Here is a 10823-nt window from a genome sequence, read left to right on the forward strand (position 1 = left end):
TATATATAAAGAAATATTTAAATGTACACTGTATCAATGTATTAAATATTCGAAAATGTTTGCAAAGCCTATTAAATAAAGCCTTAAACTACCTACAATGCGGTCACACTGACATATTGAAATTCTAGATACGAGGCAACTTATTCATGGTGTACAACGTGGGCGGTGGTGATCATCCATTAGGTGATGAGGCGGCGAGAGTGGATGATGGTGTTTACCACGTCGCGAGGTTCACTAGAAACGGTAGCCGGGCTGCGTTGCAACTGGACAATTATGCCGTCAACATACGACATCCACAAGGTAAAAAAGAATATTTTTTGGTCTATAGGATCAATATGATTAAGCGTTGGGTTAATATGGAAAGCACTTTTGTACCTTAAGGTAGAGGATTATGTTCGCGATTTATATGGAGGTCTAATCAGGAATGAGGAGTCGGTTTTAGCAAGTTGAAGTGGCATTGGCCAGGCCATGTAACCCATAGAACACACTACGATGGTGTCACACACTAATTTTTATTGTCCTTTAGTTGCCAATACAAGGGTCAAACTGAAAGTTCTTAGAAAATCAAAAACTAAGCATTCTAGCAAGTTATTAGTTTTATTATAACTTTTCAAAATAGCGTCCATTTACATCAATACATCGCTGCATTCGATGGAACCATTGAGAAAAGCACCTTGCCCACTCGGCCTTAGGGGTCTCTTCGACGGCGTTTTGAAACGCAGCCACTGCTTCTTCGACGTCCATAAAATGTTTTCCTCGAAGTTTTTCTTTTATTTTCGGGAATAAATAAAAATCGCAGGGTGCGAGGTCGGGGCTATACGGCGGGTGACCCAGTAATTCCACGTCTGAGGTCGCCAAATAGTCGATCGTTTGCCTGGCGGTGTGCGACGAGGCATTGTCGTGATGAAGGAGGATCCTGCTGCGAGGTCGTTTCTCTCGAACTTTTTCCAAGACAAGTGGCAAACAGTTGTTAGTGTACCACTCTGCATTAACCGTTTTCTGATCCTTTAAGACAACTGTCGCGTAATGACCTGTCTTTCCGAAGAACGAGGCCACCATCTTTTTTCCAACACTTCGACCTCTCTTCACTTTAGTTGGCAACTCTTCGGAAGGAAACACCCACTGAGCAGACTGTCTTTTGGTTTCAGGATCATAACAGTAAATCCAGCTTTCGTCACCCGTTAGTATGTCGAACACAGCATTTGAGTCACCTCCGTTAAATTTTTGGATCATTTCTCGGCACCAATCAACACGGCGGAGTTTTTGAGCCTCGGTCAAATTATGCGGTATCCAGCGGGCACAAAGCTTCCTGACCGCTAAATGTTCATGGAGGATTATGTGCACTTGACTCATACCTATGCCTAGACTTGTCCGAATCTGCTGATAGGTCACTCTTTTGTCAGTCTCTATCATACGCCGCACAACACTGATATTGTCTTCAGTCGTCGCTGTAGAAGGCCGTCCCTCACGCAAATCATCGGTGAGATTAGTTCGACCACGTATGAATTCATTAAACCAGTTGTAAACTGTGGCACGAGATGGGGCTTCATCGTGAAAAGCCAATCGAAGTCTATCATAACTTTCTTGTTGACTTATATGACATCGAAAGTCATAAAAAATCATTGCACGAAAATTTTCTCGGCTTAAATTCATTCTGACGTGCACAGATAATTTTCAATTTGCCGCCAAATCGTAAAACAAATGACAAATGAATGAAATTTATACTCAATATTATTGCTAAAGAGTTCTATTTTCAAAATTTAAACTTATATTTTTAATATAATGCTTTTAAGTTGCCAGTTCTAAAAACTTTCAGTTTGGCCCTCGTAGATAAATAACCAAAAGTAACCATTTTTTAATTCTCTAGAATTACTCTTAGATTATTAAGATCATCATCATTGTCACCATATCAGTCCTAAAACGTCAATTGGTGGGCATAGGTCTTTCCCATAAATTTCCAAAAGTACCGGTTGGAAGGCATCTACATCGAGTGTCTACCGACCTTCAAAAGGTCGTTTGTCCTTGTGGATCGTCATGCCATAACCTTGCCAGCCCATGGACGTAGTTCTAGAATCTTAAAGTTCCAGTGGACATCTGTATTGTGGGCTATGTGGGCCTGCTCAATACATCACAATCATCATATCATTAAAAGATCCCCTTGATCACCGGCCTTACGCTTCCAGCATCTTCTTGCGCCCTTGACTTTGTCCTCAGTCATCCAAGTCTGAAGTTATTCCAGAATTTTGGCTCCAACAGCGGTTTTTTTTTGGCCCCCGCTATTCGGAGCCTCTCGTACCCCCTATCTAGTGTGGGACAGGGACTAGTCTACATTTATTTCATTTTTTTCACATATTTTTTTAATTTTCATCATCTTCTTTCATACATCATATGATCTCTCGTTCTTTTCATTCTTACCACAATTCTTCTGTCTTTCTCTTTCGCTCTGTAACGCCTTTCATTCATCCTCTTTTCTCTTTTACAATTGCTTTATGTTGTAATATCTATATCACATTATTATTTTTCGCTATTTTACATTGTTGATCTTATTTATTTACATTTTTATGAGCTTTTATTTTTATCTGTTACTTTGGTTATTATTTTTCTACATAGTAGGACCCGTCAATAGCGTCGCCGTCAACAGCGGTTGGTTGCTCGAGTAGTGTACTCCGCCAACTGCTACTTCATACAAATCGTTAGATTTACCTCGGTGACCTTAATTACTATTCGGATTATAAAAAATAAAGGAATTTATATAAATAATTATAAATGTTTTATTATCCCAGGAGGACAGCAGTCAACAATATTCAACAGCATGTCGACGATAACGGTTGGCGGTGGAGCCGGTGGGTCCAGGACTTTTAGCGGAGTTATAGCGGGACTGGTGGTGAACGGTGTTAGAGTTCTAGACCTGGCCGCAGCTGGAGATCCCTCCGTGACATTGCGCGGAGACGTTAGAAGAGCTCACACTCCACTGGACAGAGATATTAATAGAATGCAGCAGGTGATATACATTATCTTCTTTAAGTACCTATTAAATCTGTCAGGTTTATTGTAAAGTGGTTTTAATAATGACTATTTAATAAATGTTTTAAGACCCCGCCATCTGGTTACGGCGGTGGAGCGCTGGACGAGCTGGTGTACTCGGGAGCAGGGTCTGGCTGCAGAGATGATGACGAAGACGCGTGTGTACTTCCTGATGCAGGTTCTGGTGATGACCTCATCACCCCTGTCTACGTACCCGCCACGCGCCGCCCGCCTCTTAAGCTTCATAAGGTATGAACTGCTACCCGATAAAGAACTCTAAAGCCTTACTAGGTATTAGGTGCTACCCAAAGTTAAGAACACTTTTAGGATATAATTTATGACAGACGTTTTAACTTTATTATTAATTAAGGTAAATTTATCCAAAGCTTTCTGTTAAAATAATACAAATTTAATTTGAATTATTATTTCATCTAAAGACGAGTCTCTATTTAGTTTATAAGCATTATTTAAAAGTATTTAAATAAAAGGGAATTAATAAACTTTAGATAGATTGAAGGGAGCGAGTATAAGCGTCATAAAGCTTCATGTACTCGAAGATAAAAAACACTCGAGCTTTAGCAATTATCGAGTGAGTTACAAAGAACCGACACTTAGTGCCATCTATCGGCACCATAGGAAGTTATAAAGTCACGAACGCCATCTTGTGTCAAGAATTGATAACAATTTTAAATTTAGAATATTTTACTTTTACGGTCAATCAATAAATAAATCAATATTGCCTTATTAATAATTGAACGTTCAGACATAAAATTATGATTACCGATAAACAATTATGATGTAAGGCCTTTTTGTGAAGGTTTTGTTACAACAATAGGATGCTACTTACCAAAGTATAATTATATTTTACTATTTATATTATTCGGACAATCAGAGGTGAAGGCAGTTGGAATGACGTGGAGCGAAGTAAAGCGCGAGGCTCAAGACCGCTCGGGATGGCGACGTACTATGGACGCCCTCTGCCCATCTTGGGGACATAGAAATAAATGATTATTATAATATTGGTGCAGGCGTTTTCAGATAACAAATTATCTATACATTTTACAATGTTTTGTTAAAAAAAACCTTCAGTTTTCAAATGAATCTGCGTAAAGAAATTTGTACTAAGCACGTTAGCGAAAACTTTTCATTTATATAGAAAACATGTATTTTATATTTAAGAAAAGGACCAATATTTAGCCACTTCCGCACATGCAGTGGTAGTCGTTCAATAAAATGCACCGCCCGCCAGCCCGCTGATAAATGCGTATGCGGCAAACAATGCGAATCACACAACCGCCACCGCCAAATTACATTGTTTGCCGCATATGCATACGCATATTGCACGACTACCGCTGCATGTGCGGAAGTGGCTAAATATTGGTCCTTTTCTTACTTAGGATGGACTTCCGCGAGGTAACGCCTGATTAAATTATGTATTTTATATCACTGATGTTTATTTCAAAATATATGACATGAAAAACGTTGTATTGACATACAGGGTAATCAAAGTGGCAAACTGATGAAACCCTGTGATGACGAGGACTGTATCGAGGGTTCGGGATCCGGCGGCGAGGACATCACTGAACCTGATCATCCTACTACCACGTGAGTACTTGGTTATAGCTCCAGACATACTACGAAGAAGGTTCTGTCGGAAAAAAAATTGACAGAACCTTGAATATTAAAAAAAAATTCAATATGTGAACTGGTCACTATGTTTTTAAATCACACCGTTAATTCATTTATAATTAACTCACATTCACATTTGATTAATAAAAACAGAGATCTCTTTGAATTTTGCTACAAGTATTTATTTTTTTATTTGGAAAGCGACGGGCTGATACTAAACTAACTTTAATATCTAATATTTCTTTTTTTAAAGGTTTTTTATTATTGTATTGTAATTTTATTTTATTTTTTATTAATTAACACTTTTTTGTACACCATAGACAGTAAATAGAATAAAAAAAGATATAATTCATATGGTACAAGAAGCGGTCTTATCGCTCGAGGCGATATCTACCAGACAACCTTTGGATAAAGATGATAGTATTATTGTGATACATACCAAATATTAATTGATATAAAATAAGAAATAGTTGCAAGATAAAAGATTTTATATCTTTTACAAAATCATCCTGTATATGCTTATTAATATAATATAACTTTTTTAATTATAAATATGACCGGTCAGTTTTTTATTATATATTGTAATAATATTGCTACATAAAAAGTCGCCATATGTGAAAGTTCCTGCGGACGTCGTCACAACGCTCAACCGTTTGCTCGTCTCGCCTACTCGTCTCGCTCACTCGCACGGCGTGCACTACACGCGCTCTTGCTTGCACCTTGGCAGGTAGCCAAGGCGCAGCACGTGCGCCCGCGGCCGTTGCAGTTCTCGGGGAGTCGGATTTGAACTAGGGAACGATGCGCAATCGCTCGTAGGCGCATTATTCATTTTCCGGCACAAATTATGTTAATTATTCAATAAACGTTTTTCCACGCCGCAATATGTAAATAGGAAAATATATTTTAAAACCCCCAGTTCCGGAGCTAGCTCTACCCACAGTATGACGTCACCGGCGTCGATTATATCCACGGAGCACGTGGACAAGTCGCTGGCCGGTTCGACGACGGGCAGTGACGTCACGCGAGCGCATACCCCTCCCGCTCACCCGCCAACTCCCCGCGACCACGACAACATGCATGCGCCAACCGCGCGCACTACTGTGACTGATACCCATGCTACGCCCACGGAAGGTAAGCTCTGCTATTTATGTCGCCATTGAACATGCTATGCTGAACTCTATTCCTGGATAAAGTAAGCACGTTCACTTCAGTGAATACTATCTAAGAAGTCAGTGCCTCACAAATTTTTGCATGAATATGTATGTATATAATTTTTTTATTATAAATATAATTAAAATAAAGCCACCGTATCAGTTCGTCATCTTGTGATTATACCTTCTTTTCAGCCAAAGATCGCTACGTTGACCGGTCTTGCGCTGTACGTATCCATCGAATTCTTGCAACCTGAACTATGTCTTCGGTACACTTAGTTAGGGGACCATCCGCACCGCGTTTACAGACTTGTTTTCATCACTCGAACCTATAGGTCCTAATAGCTATCAGTTAAATGAACGATTTCTGCTCACTGACATTTCAAACGAGCGTTTTTTTCGAGCTAAGTCGGTGATCTTGGTTCTGCATCTTCTCATTTCTGATGATCTCGCAGCGAAACTCCGAACACTTTCCATTGTTTTCTAAATGACTTTGAGCCTTCATATGAGGCTCGTAGTGGATCACATCTCGGATCCAAATGTCACTGGCAAAAAGCATTGGTCAAAGAGCTTCGTATTTTGACATTGCTGTATTTTAGACGTGAAGATATTTCAGATCCTCTCGAATATTAATTATATTACTACAAACCTGTAGACACGGTGTGAGCATGACCCCCACTAAGTGGACTGACGAATATCTGGTCGGTGAAGGTGAACGTCCACCATGAACCTGCTATGTGGTAGCCTCGATCACCGCATCGTGAAGCCATGAAATGCTATGTTTTATGTCCTATATATATCTAATTTGATCATCATTTTGTGGCATTAGACTATATATCATAACAAAATACTGCAGTTGAAGTATCGAGTCAATGAAATTTCCAGAACATTCCCACACTGCGCACTTCACGCCGACGGTGACAGGTCGTCAGACACCGGACACAACGCATACAACCGACAGTGATACCAACCATATCCCAGAATACGAGGATCGGAGGGAGAACGAGATAGAGATACGAACTCCCGTGTACGAGGTCGGCGAACGTGATCGTCTACCGGGCAGGATACACCCCGATTACAATGGCTACGAACACGAGATCACCACTAAGTGGTACCATCCCAAGACCACGGATAGCAGAGTGGTGCCACCAGAGTCGGAATTCTTCGCCACTATTGTTGGTAAGTTCTTTTTTTTTGCTCCTGTTATTGTGGACTTCTCATTCGCCCCCATTTTAAAATTCTCCATTTTTTTAATTACTAATCTTCTATACATTACCTTTCTTGCAAGTTGGTAGTATCTATACTCTTGTGTGATAAAGGTGATATCACATGTATTGTTATATTCTGCTACTAAAATTAATGTTAGTACATTAACTAATCATCAATCGTAGATCTTGGGTTCGATTCCTGAGATACAGTCGTGTATATAATTCACACTTTGTGCATTAATCATAGCATGACCACTGCTTAAAAAATTTTCAAGAGTTTGGGCAGTAGCGTTTTCTGTCTACCATAATACCACACTGCGATCGCCAACCCGCCTGCAAAGCGTGGCGATTATGGTATATCTTCCCATAGAAATCATTAGACGTGGCCTATCCAGATGGCGTAATGAGATAAAAGGAGGTGGACAATGTATATGTTAATTCAAATTAAAAGATCGATTGTAGCAAATAGTGTAGTCAATTATTCATATTAATATTATATAAAACGAAACACGGAATAAACGGATAAAATACCCTATTGCATTTGCTAATAAGGTTTAGTTTAGATATATGAAAAATTCGCACATATCTGCTTTTATAGTCTACCACGATAGATTTTAGATCATAGCATATATATTTTAATTACACACCATATCGTAACAAAACGATACGAGGATAATCATTGTAAATAAGGTTGACTTTAATGATGATTTAACCGAACGCGAAAATCATTCACTCTACTTGTGATCAAAGAGTAAGGTGATAGTCATTAAAATCACCCGGGTATTAGAAAGGCAGGTAATTTATTTCCTTAAGTTCGTAGGAATGTTTAAACCATTTGCCAAGCGTCTATTTGTCAAAAGTTGGAATATTAGTTGGGTTAGCTCAAACCATTATGAAGGATGTTTACGATTGTTCCATGTCATATTGCATTGGTTCATCGCGACTTTTTTGCCAAAAACTCGACTAATATCGTTCCGCAAATACCGTATTCGCTTGATTTGGCTCCGTGCGATATCTGGTTATTATGCAAATTAAAAAAAAACTAGTGCCAAACGTGATGCCGGTTTGATACGATTGTGGAGATAAAAACCGTATCAAAGTAGGTCTTGAAGGTTATACCGGTAAAACTGTCGGTAAAATTGATTTTGGAAAAATAAATAAAGATTTTTACATTTTGGAAACAAATCTACTTTACTTTTTTATCACAGTATTAAATTTCTGTAGTCCATATAGTTGACCTTAGCATATATCAGTTACACATAATAGTGTCATAAAATAAAATGCAGACCTACGCACCCTATTTCTATTAAGGTTGAGTTTTGCAATAATGTGACAATTTTGCACAAATCTATCATAAAACTGAAAGCAAAAATAAACCACCCTGAAGGTGTACTCCACAAGGTCGATTTCAACAAACATATGACAACTGCACATGATATCTCAGAAGATAAACAACGACAAACTTTCAATAGCGACGCAACAACAACGACAAAAATATTTATAAAAAAGTTATCGGTATTCTTAGTTTAGAGGCTAATATAATATTTTTTTCTAGTAAACGATGCATTAGTTTTAGATATCGACATGTTTGTTAGAGAATTAAGCGACGGTTTTATTTCAGGGATAGTAGCATCGGTTCTGATAGCAATAATTTTGATTGTCATCATCATACTCAAGTACTTCGTGTTCAAGATCGACCCCTCCTACAAGGTCACGGAAGACAAGAACTACCAACAGGGCGCCAGTGCCGCCTTGCTGGGAAACCAGGTGATGTGTCTTTTATGAAAATTATTTGATTTAAGATCTATAGAGATTTGATGAATAAACACAAAAATTCAGACTATTCTTAGATCAATGCGTTCTTTGATTTTTCATATTTAATTGAGAGGCATTTGTGTTCACTTTGTGGGCACTTTGAAAAGCCAATGGAATAGGCACCTACCATCAAGTGCCTATTCCATTGGCTTTTCAAAGTGTAGTAATGTAAGCATCAAAAGTTGTCGGATCTTCTCTGACCAGTATGTTCAACCTTCGTAGATTAATTTCAAGGTCAAAAATGTCATTACAGAGTTCAATTTTATTCTTGTCTCTATCCAATTGCCCTCTTTTGGCATTTTTCTTGTTGTCATTTTATCCGTATGTTCAATGCTCAACCTTTTAGGCCAGTTTCACTAGAATAGAGCTAAGGTAACACCTACAGCTTACAGCGTACAGCTTCTCCCAGGATGTGCCTTAGCATGGTAGTGAAGTTCAGCTCTAACGGTACTTTTAGACCTTCAAGAACCTCGTTGTACCGCAACAACACGAGATCACTTGGCGTCACTCCTCGTCTCTGGTTCAGACTGAAAGGACAATGAAGATCCCTTCCCTTAACTCTGGCGAACCCGATGCCTTTTTAGTCGCCGCTTTCGTCAGGGGTTACCTTAGATCTATTCTAGTGAACCTGGACTAAAAGGTTTTAGTGGGTAGTACATTATCCTATCCTTCCTCCAGAGAACAGAGTATCTTGTGTACATCTAGGAAATATCCCTGCCGATGCCAAGCTGGACATAGGCTCGTCCTATAGACTCCCAACCTCTGCAGGATTTAGATCTAAATTTGCATCCAGCGTTTTACGTTGCGCTTCCCGGTCTGTGGTTTTCCTCTAAAACCTCAAAGACCCAGTAACAGCCTGTTTGGATGCCATTTGGCATGTCAAATGCCATTTTAACTTGCCAACCTGCTGGGATATTTACTTTCGTTCGTATAAGAATCTTCTCATTAATTATTCGATATCAAGTAGTAATTCCGAGTATAGCTTTTTTTATGGCTCGTTAAGCGACTAAAAACTAGTTTAGAGTGAGAAAGCTTGTGTTTGGCACTAATCGGTGTAACATAACTCCTGAAGATGCCCCGTGGAGGGGTGAAACACGTGTTGAGTAATTTGGTGGTGGCGGTTGTGCGATTCGCATTGTTTGCCGCATACGCATTTATCAGAGGGCTGGCGGGCGGTGCATTTCATTGCACGACTACCACTGCATGTGCGGAAGTGGCTAAATATTGGTCCTTTTCTTACTTAGGATGGACTTCCGCAAGGTAACGCCTGATTCCATTAAATATTTTAGAAAGCATGTTCCATCTTCATTACTAACACACGCTGGATATAGATAGTCTTTGACACTCAGGAATATGGGACAAGATGTTTCGTAGTTTCTTGAACGATGCCTAGCCATGATAGATGAGACTAATGACCTTTTTCTCGAAGTTTCATTAACTTAGTTAGACTGTTTGGTCCAGATACAGATGCTATCTTTAGTAGGGCGTATCATTAAGATATTTCTTTTCATTGCAGCAAGCGCATTCGAGCTACCAGAGTGCGTCAAACGGAGGAGGGGCATCGCGAAACCTGCAGCCTCTGCCACTGGGAAGAAGCGCTGCACCCGCCCCTCCTACCCCCCTACCCGCTCCCCTCCCCGCGCACCCCGTCAAGCGTGACGGTATAAAAGAGTGGTACGTGTAAACACATCCTTATGGACAATAGCAATAGAGTGGTTTATTGTTCGCGTTAGACATTCATGTGAACATTCATCACCTGTTTGCTGAACTCAACCTTATGGACTATAATGATAGAGTGGTTTATTGTATGTGTTTCATTTTATGGAATAATCATGAATAATCGTCACCTGTTTGCTAAACTCAACCTTAATAAATCAAAATAGAGTTTATTTTTCTCTTTTGTATTTTGTTACACTAATCAATACTCATCACCTGTTTGCTAAAATCGACCTTATGGTAGATGATAATAGAGTCGTTTTCACCAAGACTCATTTGT

The 10823-nt window shown here is 39.3% G+C and overlaps 1 protein-coding gene across 1 annotated transcript in view; it reads left to right on the forward strand.

The window, feature by feature from the left end:
• The window catches only part of Nrx-1 (Neurexin 1), a 284025-nt gene extending 273514 nt beyond the window's left edge, over positions 1 to 10511 (forward strand). The window contains exons 23-30 of the mRNA XM_068763299.1: positions 129 to 300; positions 2784 to 3001; positions 3094 to 3273; positions 4523 to 4629; positions 5570 to 5784; positions 6690 to 6983; positions 8634 to 8779; positions 10344 to 10511. Coding sequence (XP_068619400.1) covers positions 129 to 300; positions 2784 to 3001; positions 3094 to 3273; positions 4523 to 4629; positions 5570 to 5784; positions 6690 to 6983; positions 8634 to 8779; positions 10344 to 10511 — 1500 coding nt within the window. The remainder of the gene's footprint in view (positions 1 to 128; positions 301 to 2783; positions 3002 to 3093; positions 3274 to 4522; positions 4630 to 5569; positions 5785 to 6689; positions 6984 to 8633; positions 8780 to 10343) is intronic.
• The last annotated feature ends 312 nt before the right edge of the window (positions 10512 to 10823 follow it).

This window comes from Battus philenor, unplaced genomic scaffold, assembly GCF_028537555.1.
Source record: "Battus philenor isolate CCGP_79_NKW_IND1 unplaced genomic scaffold, ilBatPhil1.0.hap1 SCAF_17, whole genome shotgun sequence".
NCBI classification, from domain to species: Eukaryota; Metazoa; Arthropoda; class Insecta; order Lepidoptera; family Papilionidae; genus Battus; species Battus philenor.